The sequence below is a fragment of the Excalfactoria chinensis genome, chromosome 9 (genome assembly GCF_039878825.1).
Source record: "Excalfactoria chinensis isolate bCotChi1 chromosome 9, bCotChi1.hap2, whole genome shotgun sequence".
Taxonomy (NCBI): Eukaryota; Metazoa; Chordata; class Aves; order Galliformes; family Phasianidae; genus Excalfactoria; species Excalfactoria chinensis.
The window spans coordinates 629652-644430 of NC_092833.1; the positions used below are offsets into that span (position 1 = coordinate 629652).

Sequence of the window (14779 nt, forward strand, 5' to 3'; positions counted from 1 at the left end):
AATAACGATGCTGAGTAATTAAGGGCTCAGAAGGCCTCAGGTATGCGCTTGTTAGTGCAGTGAGAGAAGCTTTTAATATCTGGGGAGGCATCCAGGCAGCATCGCCGGCATTCAGAGCTGATTAAGCTGTAATTTATGTTGCAGCAAGGTAAAGTGGTTGCTGGGAACAAGCAAGAGGTTGTGGAAATCCTTGTTTTTAGGCCATTTCCTCTCATGTGAGCGGGGGCTCTGTCACCCATTGTGTAGGCTTTTTTGTTTTTGTTTCCAGAATATGGAATCCTGCTCTTCTCTCAGCCACACCACCAGCATCCCAGACACCCAGATTTTGGTTACTCAGACCCCACTTGCTTTGCTTTGAGGTTTTGGTGTCCGTGCCCAGCTCTATTTTGATTAATTTCCCCCTTCCTGTGAGGAGCATCCAGTTGGAGCCCCTCAGCAGGCTTGGGCCTTTACCCACAGGCCATACCCCTCTGCTAGAAACACATATTGGGTCTGCCCTTTCCTGCTGGTGCAGAACCATCTGCTTCCCTCAGGGACTGATGTTTTACAGAGGATTTCTTTTATTTTCTCTCTTTTTGTTGTTCTACAGTCAGCTGCAGGGCTTTGACTGGAAGCCCATTGCAGGGCCTAGCTGGGGTGGCTGCACTGACTCACTGCCATCCTCCTGAGGGTCCTGTTAATTTGGGGGGTAATTGATTCTGGCTTGAAAGATATCCAGTCACCGTGGAGGAGCTGGATGGGTGTGAATTGCATCTCCTCCTGGAAAATGAGGAGCCCAGAGAAAGAAAGGTTGAAAAGGGAACGTTGCATTTGAGGTGTGAGGGGAAAGGGATTGAATGCAGGCCTTCAGCTGTGGGAGGCTGCCGGGTGGGTTTTTTTTATGTATGTGTATATATATATATATATTTAAACTTTCCAACTGGAACTGATGGCTGTATCTTGGGCCAGGCGAGAGGCTGAACCTTCTGGAAAAGCTGAATATTTGGGAAGTCCTCTTTGTGGCTGAGGAGGGATTCCTGCCCCGGTGGCCTACAGGGCATCCTCAGGGGACGTGGGCTTCTGATCCCATTGGCCTCGCAGGACCTGAGCTTCTCCAATCTGAGATTCCTTGAATCCACATGGAGTTGCTATCTAACACAGAAGTATCTTTAGGAGACAGAGGTCAGGCAAACTCAAAGCAATGGCTTCAATTTTATAAGTCTTCTGAAACAGGAGGATGTGATGGAAATCAGGCATGTGGACAGAGGAGCAATGGGATATTTCCAGAGAGCTCCTTGAGGCTTCAGCTGTGCTTTTAATTTGAAACAAATGTGTTGGAAATGAACAAAATTCAGCTTTTCAAGATTACCAGAACAGCTGGCTGTGTTGCCAGAAGTACTGTGTGATAACACTGTTTTCAAGCGGCAGAAGGCCGCTGTGCAGCAACTCAGAGGAGCCTTGACCACGGCTGTGTGGCTGCTCAGCCCCTCCATTAATTGTTTTTGAAGCTGTGAGTGTCTTTGCATCCCCCCTTCAGTGCTGGAAATCATGGGCTGCAGAGGAGCCTGGAGCTACAGAGCCTCACCATCTCCTGAGTAAAACCCTGCATGCCTGTGGTGAAGCTGCCCATTAGCTTTATCCAGCGAGGAGGTTTAGGTTGGATATTAGGATGAATTCCTCCATGGAAAGGGCAATTAGGCATCGGAATGAGCTGCTCAGGGAGGTGGTGGAGTCCCCATGCCTGGAGGTATCTAAGAGATGTGTGCACATGATTCAGTGATGGGATTCTGTAGGTCTGATTTGATGGTGGAGCTGATGATCCTGAAAGTCTTTTCTGAGCTGTGGCTTTTGCTGTTCAGGCCTTTATACTTGCAGATCTAACTCTACTGAACTCCTCAGGCTTTTGGTGGAGGAGCTACGGTGTGCAATGAGCTGGCTCTTGCTGTGCCATGTGGTTGGTGCAACCTTCTTCTGTGTCCAGGAGTATATTGTCTGCTCCTGCTTGCCTGGAGATGCAGGTTCTGGCCGTGGTAGGCAGTAGCTGGTGGGATCTGCAAGGTCACGAGCTAGTTGTATTCTATCACTGTCTAAAAATTGGCTTTTATTATTCCTCCCTACACCACACTTGGGTTATTACCGAGGCGGGAGGCTGCTGCACTGAAAGGCTGGCTCTCTAGCCTGCTGGAGGCTACAAAAAGACGCTCATTAACTTCAACAGCCTTCAATGGAGGCTGGAGGAAAAGGGCTGCTTTGAGGAGGCCTCTGCTGCGGGCACCCTCCTGCTCTGCCTTTGTGAGCCCTGCCCGGTGTGGAGGAGCAGTGTGCCAGGGCTGGGCTGTGTGCACAGGGCTGGCCAGCCCCTGTTCCTTCTAATAGGGATGGGAAACTTGTGCTTTTACATCTGTCTGCTCGTCAGAGCAGCTGCTCCAAGCGGCTCACATCCCCGTGGGATGCATCCTTGATCCTGCATCAAAGCAGCTGACAGGTTGCAGGGTTTTGGTGCTTCTTAATAGGGAGCAACTCCTGTGCCACAGCAAGTCTGTATTCAGGCACGGAGACACTGTGATGGAGTGCAGGGATCCTCACAGTGCTGCACCAGCAGCCCCAAAACTGGGGTGGGTGTGCTCCGGGTGCTGATGGTGAGCTGTTTTCAAAGCGTGATCAAAGCTTTCATCCCAAAGCATGTAGAGATGATGCAAGCAGTGATGCTGATGTTACTGGAAGTAACTGATACTGATTAACTGGAAGTTAATAAAGGGAAAAGTCCATTCCCATGCCAGCATCTCCGATGACAGCACACCAAATGAAATGGGGACCTTCTCCTCCAGGCTGGCTTGGTTGCTTCCAAACACAGCTTGAATCTGCAACCTGGTGCATTTTGGAGGTAGTTCGCTGCAAAAGCGTGTTTTTATTTATTTATATAAAGTCTTGAAACGTTCAGGGGAGACTGTGATGCCTCAGAAACACTTTAAGTATTCCTAATAGGTTACCTTGAAAGCTTCCATAAGTCTTGAATGAATCAAAGTGCAAATGTTTATCATGCAACACCCACACAAGACTCGGAGAGACATTTTACGAAGGCGAGAGAGTCAGAAAACAATAATAATAAAACATCTTTTATGAAGTTGGTGAGAAACTTATAAACCAGGTGAAGTTTTACAGCATATGAAGTTGATAGAAGTTGTAAACTTGAATTCCCAGGCTGGTTCTCATGTCTTGCTCTTTATTACCTGAGATACCATGCTCTGTTTTTAATAGTTCGCTTTGTCTGGGTGTGCGTGGCTTTGTCTTCTTAAATGAGCCTTACAGTCAGACTTTCACCTGTCCCAAAGTCTTCAGTCCTCCATCAGGGAGGTTTCTTTGGAGCACAGCCCGGGGATTGGCAAATCTGTTGGTACCTGTTTGGTGTCCCTATCCCTACTGGACATCATCCTGCTGGGGAGCGAGCTCCTGGACTCCTCCATGGGGATGGGGATCTGGCTGCAGGTATTCCTCATTAGGAAATAACGTGATTGCGGATGTCAAATGTTCTAGCTAATCGCCAGATTATTCCCTTTAAGAAGGGAAGGTAGTTAGGGATGTTTTTTAAAACAAGCTTGCCACCCTTGGATCTGCTGGGATTAATGTCTGTGGGTGTGTAAATATTTAGTTTCTAGTGACTTCTCTTTTTTACTCCCTCCTTTAAGCAGTGATGATCAGCAATTGAAACGAGATAGCATTAAGGCTGAGACTCTTTCCACAGCATCTCAAATATAATTGAAATTAAAGATGACCCAGAAAGGGAGAAGAAATTGGGCTGCTTCTGGCGTGGTGCATGAAGCAAACTTACAATCTTTCAGAGTAAGGGTTTTGTCCTGAAGCTGTTGGCCTACCTCCTTCCTGATGGAGAACCTGACATCAGGGGGGAAGACTGTTGGGAGGGCAATGGGGGTTGAAAGGGGTGGTCTGTTCCTGGGCACCATGCTCCTGGAGTGGTGCTTGGTTGAAGCTTCACCCTAGTGTGAGTGCTGGCTTGTGATGCTCCCGGCTTGCTTCCACCCATAGGAACCCTCCTGACATCCATGGGACTCAGGCTGTTTGCAACAAGGTGTTCTCATGTCTGGATTCCAAACGCTGGTTACTTTTCCAACTTCTTTTGGTATTTGCTGTTGTAAAGATGGAAAGGTGGGTGAAAGGAAGATGAAATCAGAAACAAAATACGGAGTTAGATGCAAAGATGGTTTTAATCGAGTTCCCTGTGGAGATGCAGGTTGAGTGGATGGCTGAAGCTCATCATGCACACAACTCTCTTAGCAACTGAAATCCTGGGAGTTGCCCAGGACCCTCCCTGCAGCCAGCAGGGGGATCATCAGCATTCACCTTTCTGATCGGTTTGGGTGAAAACTAAGTGCAATGCCAGCCCAGCTGCTGCACCAGCAGGTCACCCACAACGCGCAGGGTAGGTGTGAATGCACTGCCTCTTGCTCAAGTGAATTCCCCAGCACCTGTGGGGCTTTGGTCTTGCACCGTGCCATGCTCACAGGGTTTCCAGGTTGGCACGTGTGCCTCAGTGCTCTCTCTGACAAGGGTTCTTTATTGCAGCAGCAACCTGGGGCTGTTACTTGGCTGCCTCAGCCTTTCCTTAGTGATTGCGGCTGTTGTTAGTAACTTTGGTCTTTTTGTTCCCTTGCCTGTGCTCTGGAAAGCCTTCAGGGGTTGTTTAAGAGGAAAGGGGCTGGGGAGCATGTAGCTTTTTGTGTTATTATTATTATATATTATTATAATTAAAACATATTTTTAGCAGCTGAAACCCAAGCCCGTCTGGGTATTTATACAGCAAGATGTTTTGGATGAGGAATAGGCCAAGACAGTCACGTGGCCGGGGCCAACGTGAAACAAAAGAATCCATTTATTATCCAGGCAGGAAATTTGTTCTTCTGGATGCTGTAGCTGCAGACATAATGATTTCATTTCCTTTGGTTCACCCAGATTAATGGCTTGCGCTCTTTTGTTTGTGTGCCTGTGTTATTTCTGCAACGCGGTTCCCCCCAGCCTGTGCCTGCACGTGTGAGTGCTGTGTCCCCTGTCCTTCGTCTGTCTGGGGGACTGCATTGCTCCTTGGGGTGCAGGGTGTGGGACAGGAGCTTGCTGGGGCTCCTGGTGCCATGGGACCCATCTGCATGGTGATCCCACAGCAGGTCTGCCTCCAGGGCTGAGCTTCTGGATTGGAAATGGTGGTTCTTTCAAACTGGTGGCAAATGGAGGTCTTTATAAGGAGTGCAGGTGTTGGGAAGAGCTTGTATGGTCACCCTATGGAGCACGTCCTCTCCTTGACCCACGTTTATGGGTGTGCTCTTGGAAACCTCCAGCTTGGCACACCCAAAGTAGCGGAAGGAGATGCATTTCCGCTCCTCAGGGGCCAGGATGGGGTGTGGGGACACAATCGTGGCTCACTCTGGTGGGGGTCTGTGCCATTGCTGGGTCCTATTAAGCATCTCCTGCCTGTGGATCCCAGCAGGGAGCTGTTGGTGCTGCTGCAGGCTCTGTCAGAGCCGCGGGCTGCTTTTCCATGCGGACACTACAAGATTAGCAGAAGCTTTAATTACTGCCTCTTGCTTTTTGAGTGTTTGCCTTTTGAAAGCCATGTGACAGGCAAACAATGCCTCTGCATTGTTATCGCTCGAGCAGTCTTCGTGGGGGTTTGGCACAGAGCTTTTCACTTACTGTTGGAAGTGCAGTTGTAACGCTGCTTTGGATTTATCCAGGGTGACCCAGTGGGGTTTGCACACTAGTGTGTGTGGAGTTGAAGTTGGGTGTGTAGTTGGCAAAGGCTCAGGAAGCATCCTACCGCCTTTGTGCCCAGCTCTTTCTTCATCCTCCCTTCAGTGTTTGTGCCATTGGCTCTAAATAGGGATGGAGAGAAGAAGTTCTGCCCTCCAAGAGGAGGTTTCCCCCATTGATAGCCCTGAGGGGCTATCGCAGGGCTCCCATGGGCACCTGTGCCCATCTTCTGTCCCACCCGGGCCTCTGCAGGGTTGCCCAGGTGACAGCATCTATGAGGATGTGACAGCTCCATCGTGCAGACGGTGATGAACAGTAATGAGGCCCAGAGCACAATGTGCACTTACAGTGATTTATTTCAGCAAGGAAACCACAATCAGGGAGGATGGGTCAGTGTCATCAGCGGGAGAGGTGGTATGGAGATGAGCTTATGGGCAAATTTATCATCAGCTGACACCGCTTTAAAAATGAGCCAAGGCGGCATTGCATAAAACAGAGCCATTCCATGCCAGTCCCCTTGCCAGGACCAGGTGGGATTTCAGCCCAAGTGGTGGCAGTGTCCCTATGACTGGAGCAGGGGCTGCTTCCTCCTCCCCCCCACATAGGGAAGCCTTGTGGAGGCAGCACCTGCACCTTGTCTCAGGGCTGTTCCCAATGCAGCATCCTCTCTATGCCCTGCATTTGGTGTGGGATGGACTTCAGCATTCTCAGGGGGCATCCGTTGGGGAGAATTTGGGTTTCCCTGCCCCTCTGGTTGGAAATGCTGTGTGTGCAAGTTCTGCTTTGTGGTCGCACTGTTTCCTGCAGAAATGCTTGGGCCAGGAGTTGGCCGCTGGTGACGGCAATACAGAGGGACAGGGGTGCATCCCAGTAAGGGAAATGGTGGGGGGGGAAAATACCCATCCCCAGCATGCCTTGGCCTGGCTCCCGGTGTGCAGATGGCTCTCCTCCTGCCTGCTCTGCTCCAGTCTTTTCCCAGCTTGTGCTCATGCAGGTGGCTGGGCTGGGGGCAGGAGTGTGTGCAGCCGGCTGGGAGCCAAGTGCACCTCCTTCGGCCTCCTCCTCCTCCTCCTGGGCTTCCCAGGCCAAGAGCGCATGAAGCGCAATGCCTGGCACCAGCAACGTTGCATGAGCCTTGCATTTGAAGTCTGTCTCCTTCCTCTTGGAATATATGTGGGTTTGATTGCTACGTGCTGATGGCTCATTCAGGTTTTTTTCCATTGAAGTTGTGAGTCCCTCGGAGATGAATGCTCCCTCTGCTCTGCCCCTGTGCTGCTCTTCCACTGTGCTCTTAGAGAGAGATAGGTGAGTGCTGGCCATGCCCTGTGTTAGTCTTGGAGCTGGTGCTTTCCTATAGCTTGCTATCCTGCAGTGGTGCTGGGTGGCCTTACTACCCAGGCCCTCTGCCCCTCCCAGCCTCACAGCACAGCATGAGGCTGTGCTGCACTGACAGTCATCTGGAAATGTTGGCCGATGTGTTGGGTTATTTACCCCATGGAGCAGCTGTCACACACGCGTACCTAAAGACTGCTCAGAGTGATAGTAACATGTTTGGGAGAGGATGTGGGATGGCAGTGGAGTGCAGGCGCTGTTTTGAGCAGATCTGAAAGGTGTGGGGGGGGGGAGAAAAGGAAAAGCTTCAGAAATGTAGCTTTTAAATAGGTTCTGCAGGGGGAAGGAGAAGCAAATACTTGGTGCTGGATTTATCCCTTCTTCTGACCTCAAGCTGGGGTTAGTTTGGCATTGCTGACAAGAAAGCTGAGATCCTGGCTGCATCCTTGTTTTGGAGGAGTTGGGATGGGTGAAGGGAGGGAGGTTGCTTGGTAGCTTGCAGTCAACAACCCACACTTGTTTGCTGTTCGTGCATCCCATTGTGTTCGTTGCTCCCACAGAATCTTTTGACTTCTTAAAATAAGACCCAGTAAGTAGGAGCAGGATGGGTCAGGTGTATTGGTTCAGTGAAGCTGACTGCAGCTGTGTCCCTGTGCTTGTGGCCATCGGGGCTGTCTTTGGATGCTGTGCTGGGGGCAATCACCCTGCAGTCCCAGGGTGTGGACAGCATGTCCTTTTAATTTGTCCTAACATAAGTAACGATGTCTGTGACCATTCTGTCTTTTCAGCTGTCTGCCTCTGTGTTTATAGGATACCGCTTCCAAGGAAATCCCAGTTGTTCAGGAGAATGCATCCACCATTAGGCTCCCATACCCCTTGTGCATGAAATCTCCAACTGTGCTCCTATTTTCCTTCTCCTTGGGCTTCCCTGCTTTCTTACAGCATGGACAGAGGTCAGTCTGCTCTCCTCATGCAGAAAGCCTTGCTTGTGTGAGCTCCCTGGAGCACCCGGTTTGTTGCTCTTGGGGGCCAGAAAACCCAGGCTTGTTGGGTCTGGGATCAAAGTGCTGTGACTGCTGCGTGAGGGTCTGGAAAGCACTCCATCAGCCCTGTGCAGGGAGAAGATGGAGAGGCTGCAGGCTGTGTGTTCTGAGTGCTGCATCCCCAGTGCACCGTGCTGTGCCTGCAGCTACCTGCTGCTGTTAATCGCAGCAGCCCCTCTTGCTGATTTATTGTCTCAGACCAGTGAAAAGCAGAGGCTTGATCATTATCCCCTGAGAACCCAGCAAAGGCCGTGGGCAGAGCAGTCAGTGAGGCCGGTGTGGGGGAGCTCCCTGCATTTGGCTCGTCCTCGCCTCCTGCAGGATGCTGTGTTCCCATATGGGCACGAGTGATCTGGGTGCTGGGTACTGATTGCTTTGGGGCTGTGCATGCCCCAGCCAGCTGGTCTGCACCCAGGAGCCACAATGGTGTGCATGAAGCTGCTGCACCCAGCTCTTGGTGTGGCAAGGGGTGGGTGCCCTCTAGCTCCTGACCAATGGTGGTATCCTCTTGGGGTGGTGCTAGTGTGCATGGAGAGGGGATTTGGGTTTAACTCTGCCTTGGCACAGAGCTCTCCAGAGGCAAGGTCACATATGCCCTGGAGCTGCGCTGGAAGCTGGCTTGTTTCTCATGGGACATCTGCTGCAACGCTCCCCCAGAGAGTTTCACCTCTATCACCTGTGTACAGAACAATCCATCCTGCGAGCCAGCCAGCCCCTCCATGTCACTGAGCTGTATCTTGCACTGGGGGGTGCTGCTTCTCCAGAGCAGTCCCACAGCCTTTGGGAGCCCCTGCCCTTCGTAGGACAGCTGAGTTCCTCTTCCATGCCTTCTGGAGAAGGAAACAAGCGGCTGCCAAGCTCGACATATGGTGATTTTTGGGGCAGGCTGGTGGAGTTCAGTGATGCTTGTTGGCAACTCAGCCTCGAGAAAGCAAAGATGACAATTTAAATGCGTAGTGACATTGTTCTGGAAGATGTCTTCCTGAAAGATAGCCTTGTCATTTCACAGTGCTGAATCGTTCCCCTGGAGGTGGGAAAGCTGAACTCTTGAGGTGCCTGGATCTGTCCTGATGCCCACGGAATTCACCAAAGCGCTGTGTCAGCCCGTGGTGCCTTTTGGGTTGCAAAACACATCTGTGATTGCCAACAAATACCTCCATGAGCTTCTACAGTGTGAGCTATGTTCTGTGCGTGTAGTGTGAGCATTCTGTGCACCTGCGGGCTGCGTGGTACTGCAAACCTGCTTCATCATCGTGGGAGCATCTGAGCTGCGTGCGTCTGGAGCACATTGAATTGCCTGTAACGTGCTGTTTTGAGGCCTCCCGTGGCCTCTGTTGTCTTGTGCGAGCTCAGTGGATTAAAACTTGTTCCCAAATTTCATAAAATAGGTTTATAATTTGGCAAACGAGGCATTGAAAGCACTATCTTCTTTCTCTTATCTTTGTATTTGATTTGGTCCCCTTTGTCTTTTTTCACCATGATGTGTGCCTTTCTTTTTTTTTTTTCCTTTTTGTAATTTTCTGCTGCTTCCTTCCCTCTCTCTTATCTCTCCCTCTGCAGTTCTCTCCCTGTTTCTCTCTGTTCCTCCCTCCCCTGTGCAATCTATTTGCAGGCAGGCTGTCTCTTTGATTTACTGTGTCTCTCCTCGGTGGGATTATGATGAATGGTTTGTGTGGCTGCGGCTGAGCTGGCCTGGCACTGTATGTTTGCACAGGGTCAAACACCTTTAGAGCAGGAAAATCACAGGAAGGTACGTGGGGGACCTTGATGCTGCCAGCCCTGCTGCTTTTGCCCCCACTGATCCTTGGGCAGAAGGGGGCAATGGGGATGGGTGAGTGGGTGGGTGGTGGATTTCAAGGTCCAGTATGAGTGACCCAACAAAGAGGGGCTCTGTTCTGTTCTGCACTGAGCTGCCACGGGGCAATTATTCTAACTTTAAAGAAGGTGAAAAAGAATCTCTTCTCAAGGAAAGCCCTGCTATTGAGTGGGAAATGGTGCTCAGAGCGTTTGTGTTGACTTGTCACCAAGTCAATGCCTGCTTGAATGTGCTGCTGGGAGACGCATGTTGGTCCCTGCAACTTGTCCCTGTTGGGGAATCTTTGCATTGCCTCTTCAATTTCCAGTCTGTGTTAGGCACTGACAGAGGACTTCTTGCCTGGTACTGTGTGTTGGCTGTGTGAATGTGTGCCCGTACACTCCCAGAAATGCAGGCAGGTAGGTTTTTTTGGGCACTTTTAGTTGCATCTACCAGTGTATTCCATTGTGGCACATCCTGATACGGATGGTGTTTGCTCCTTGTCATTAGAGCACTTTATCCTGAGGAGGGCTCGATGCAGCCCATCCCAATGTGACACAGCACCTCTACATGTGTAAAATCACTTTCTTTCCCCAAGTGTTGCTTTTTGGCCACCATAGGTCTACAGAGCTGAGGCTCTTCGTGTAGCTGCTCCTCTTGGAAAGGTCCATCGCAAAGCTCTGAGGTGTCGGTGTTCCCATTCACAGCAATGCTGCCTTGTTTTTGTTGTTTAGTGCATCCTCTGCGATCTGAACTCGGTTTGTTATTCTAGGGATAATCCTTCATAATGAATCTGCGGGAGATTGATGGGGGGGATAGCTCGTTATACACTTCCAGAACAGTTTCACTGTAATTCTGTAGCAGCAAAATGCACCATTAAAGGCAGAGAGCCATGGGAATGATGGGACATAATTAGTTGTTGCTGTAATATTTTTGATTGAAAGTGTATAGATACTGCAAGCAGCTCTTTCAGAAACTGGGGCTCTTAAGGAATGTGAAGAGAAGCAGTGCTCCTCCAGTAGGAGGGGGCGATTCTGCTCTTCTCTTACCTGCCTCTCTGGCACTGACACAGAGACAGGAGAGTCCCGTGTTGAGATCCAGATGTGTGCAGAGCAGCTTGCACATCTGGCCTGCTCCTGCTTTGCTATTGCTTGGTGGGAAGTTTAAGATATGTGGAAGTTTCTTGGAGCATCATGGCCAGGAGCAGGGGCTGCTATGGGCATGGGGAGCAACCTGAAATGGCCTGGGTAGGTTGTATGTGTAATGGCTCTGGTGTAGGTTTGAGCTCCAGGTCTCTGTGTGTGGGGGACAGAAGGTGCTTGTAGGACTCCTTTTCCTACTGACATTAAGAAGCTTAATCTGGGCCGTGAGCAGATCAGGACTGGCAATAGCAGCTGTGCCACAGGAAGGCAGAGCTGTGGCATTGTCTAGTTGGTGCTGGTCTCTGCAGTTAAGCTTCTAGGTTTATTTTCCTGTTGCAGTGCCACCAGCTTGGGGCAAACCATCCCTAGTACCAGCCTTGGGCTGATTGTGCTGATGCTCTCAGAGGGAAGGGTGCAGAGAGAAAGCTGCTGCCTGCTCTGGGAGCAGGACTGCATCCCTGAGCACCCCTGCTGTGGGAAGGGGCAGCCCACAAGCACCACCATGCTCCACAGCCTCCCTTCTCTCATCCCATGTTTCTTATTCCCCTATTGTTTGAGTGATGCTTCTCTGAGCCCACTGTGGATGCCACCTTGGTCCCTGCCTGCTGGGGACACACTGGTACCACTGCAGATGGACCTGCTCCGCTCAGTGAGGATGTTCCTGCATGCTAATTGCTGGCATCCTTACTTGTTACGAGTGTAATTGTGAGTAGATGTTTGTTTTTGTATTGATAATTAGGGACTGGAACAGATGGTGGAGGCTTAGTTTAAAGTAATGTGTCCATTAAAGAAAACCTACTGTATACAGCGCAAGATTCTTTACTCAGAGAAAGCTCTGCTTTCCACAGCAAAGCTCAGCTTCTCCCTAAGGAGGGCTCTGGCTGGGCATGAAAACTCATGTTCCTGCCCACTGGACGCTTCTCCAAGTGTTTAGCTTCCTCCCAGGGCACTGCTTGGGATCAGACAGCCCTGGAGCATTCCACTTGGGTGGGGAGCAGCTCCTCACTTGGGGAGCCGGCAGTGTTTCAGTGGGCTTGGTGCATCAGATGGGCTGCTGCAGCTGAACAGGGCTATTTCTGCTCTGGGTAGCTCTGACTGAGATGGAGTGGCACCAGCTGGACCCAGAGGTGCCTCCAGCCTCATCCACTTGGTGGCTGTGTGGTCAGCCTTGGGGTTTTGGTGATGGCAAGCTTTCCCTGAGTCTCAGTGAATGGTTTGGGGGTACTTATCCTTCTTTCTCTTTGCCACAGAGAATGGCATTATAGAGAACCATAGTGGGAAGATGCGCCATCTGGAAACATGCCTTGATCACTAAGAAAAGACAGGCAAGAGCTTTTTGGTGGGGAGGCAGCTTTTTTTTGATGCTGACAGGACGCATCTCTTCTTGGTGTGTTTCTTTCAAGTCTCCTGCTTCAGGAGCTGCCGTGTGCCACATCGTGCTGTTCCTCCCAGCTTTCTTCCCAAAATTCAGAGCCTGTTTAGGGCATGCAGTGGGAGGATCTGATAGAAGGGCTGGCTTTTTGGGAGGGGGCCCTTATAAAGCAAACACCCTCTTGTGTTTGAAGGGCTGAAGCAAGGATTAATGAGTGCTTAATGACATGCGTGGCCCTACTTACAGCAGGGGGAGAAATGATATTTGCATTGTGTGTGGCAGGGACACAAATGGGTTCAAGTTGCTGGAGAGGGAGATGGGATAAGACATGGCTGAGATGTGTTTATACCAGCACAAAGCTAGGGGGATGTGCTTGCTGTGGTGCTGGGCTGTGGAGCAAAGGATGGGGCTGATTCCGAGCACGTTTCCTTCCCAGCTTAGCTTCAGACTCAGGAGTTGAGCAAATTAATCTGCATGTCTGCTTGTGGAAAACAAATAAATAAAACCTGGAGGATTTTTCCCATCTGTTTCTATATGTTGTTGCTCTCACTGTTATTGTTGTTACTGTTTGTTTGTTTTTTTTTCCCTTGTACAAGAAAACAAGCAGGGAAATGCCAGCTGTAATACTGTAGTACAGCTTTTCAATATCTCCCACCAAACCCACCTCTGAAAGCCTCCCAGCACGGGATCACCACTCCAGCAACTCCACTGTCACTTCTATGGCTGAAATCATCCTGCCAGATTACAGCTGCCAAGCTCCATGTGGAACCCATCTCAGCGTGGGTTCGGGTTCGTGTAGGTGGTGATGCCACAAAGCACAGCGTCCTCCTTCGTGTTCTTCCTCTTTTGTTTCCCCAGAAACCCTGATGGACACACGGACGGCGACGGCCGAGCTGGGCTGGACTGCCAACCCTCCGTCAGGGGTAAGTTATCCCATATCCAAGCACATGCAGAGCTGATGAGATCTCTGTGTGTTGCTCCCTTCCCTGCTGCCCATCCAGCATGCTCCTCCCCATCCTCCTTCTCGCACCTCCCCTCTCCTATACCACAAAGCTTGTAATTAGGAAACATTAGCAGGCTCAAAACAGCTTTCATACCTGGAACATCATCCATAATTGCACTCAGCAGTGCTCTTCCTGGCTATTAATGTCACTTTTATGAAGTAATGAGGAACAAAACACCCCGAGGCACTTAAAACATCTTTTTTATATAATACGAGTCTTTGAGGGATGGAAGCATAAAATAACCTGACTCACATTCTCCTGACAGAAAAAGTGATAGACAAAGACGGGTGCAGACAGGGAGGGAGCGGTGGGTAGTAGGAGTGATGGAGAGGCACCGTGGAGCCCCAGGCACAGCATTGGTTGTCTTGGCTGACTGGTTCCTTTGCTCCCCAAAACCACAGCTGGCCAACTGTGCTGCCAGTGGTCCCGGGGTGCTGTGGTTTTACAGCTTTGCAAGCATCCAGTGTGAAATTTGGACAGAGCTGAGCGATGAAAGAGCTCTGCACGCAGTGAAATACCTGCATGCGTACAGCAGTAGAAGTACAGGTGTGTAATGAAATGAGAGTGCTTACAACCTTACTCTCCATCCTTCTGTTGGTTTCACACAATAAGCCTCCCTAGGCTTATAGGGAAGGGGTGGGGACCTCTCTCCCTGGTCTCCTGCCCTCCCTGGCCCCAGGGATGCTACGGCCTTGGTTGGGACGTCAAGTGTCCCTTGGGTGGCAGCAGTAAACTCAGTGTGCTCCTGCTCCTCTGCTGCCAGCAGAGTGATGCCTGGGGAAGCTGAGGAGGGCTGGGAGAGGTAAAAAGGGCAAAGGCTGTAACACTGGAGGGTTGGCTTGGTTTACCCACAAGCGCTGCTGCTGCCTCACCCCCAGAAATGATGCCTTGTATCAGTATGCTGCTTAAAGATTGCCACGTGAGTAATGCTGTTATGAAGAGACTGTAAACATGGATTAGTGAAAACGAATGGATTATGAGGTTGTAAATCTGTCTGTAGGACACTAATGCCATCATACGCTATTCACACTTTGCTGCTGTCCCTTGATTGAAATTGTAGCCTAGATTATATTAATACTCTTCTCTAAATCAAACCGTGAATCTGTATTCTTTCTCTTTGCTGTGATGTGCTTTGGGACTGTTGTTTTGGTGGTTTTTTTTGGCCAGGGGAAGCAGTCCCATTGTGCTGTGGGAGCCTGAGGTCAGGCATGCTTATCAGCCCCCACACCGACTTGGTCACTGACATAGATGCAGCCTCTTGTATTGCTTTCCTTCATTTCTTCAGCTGCCTAGTCTGTCTTTCTTTTGTTGCATCTTATCGTGAGCTGCAACCAGGTGACCTCCAAAGGCCC

At 50.3% G+C, this 14779-nt stretch overlaps 1 protein-coding gene across 3 annotated transcripts in view; it reads left to right on the forward strand.

Annotated features, from left to right (window-relative positions):
* The window catches only part of EPHB1 (EPH receptor B1), a 46877-nt gene that overhangs the window by 3388 nt on the left and 28710 nt on the right, over positions 1-14779 (forward strand). For all 3 annotated transcript variants that reach the window (XR_011904715.1, XR_011904716.1, XM_072344990.1), the window contains exon 2: positions 13282-13346. Coding sequence is in view for 1 of the 3 variants with exons in the window: in XM_072344990.1 (XP_072201091.1) it covers positions 13282-13346 (65 nt within the window). In the remaining 2 variants the exon portion in view is untranslated. The remainder of the gene's footprint in view (positions 1-13281; positions 13347-14779) is intronic.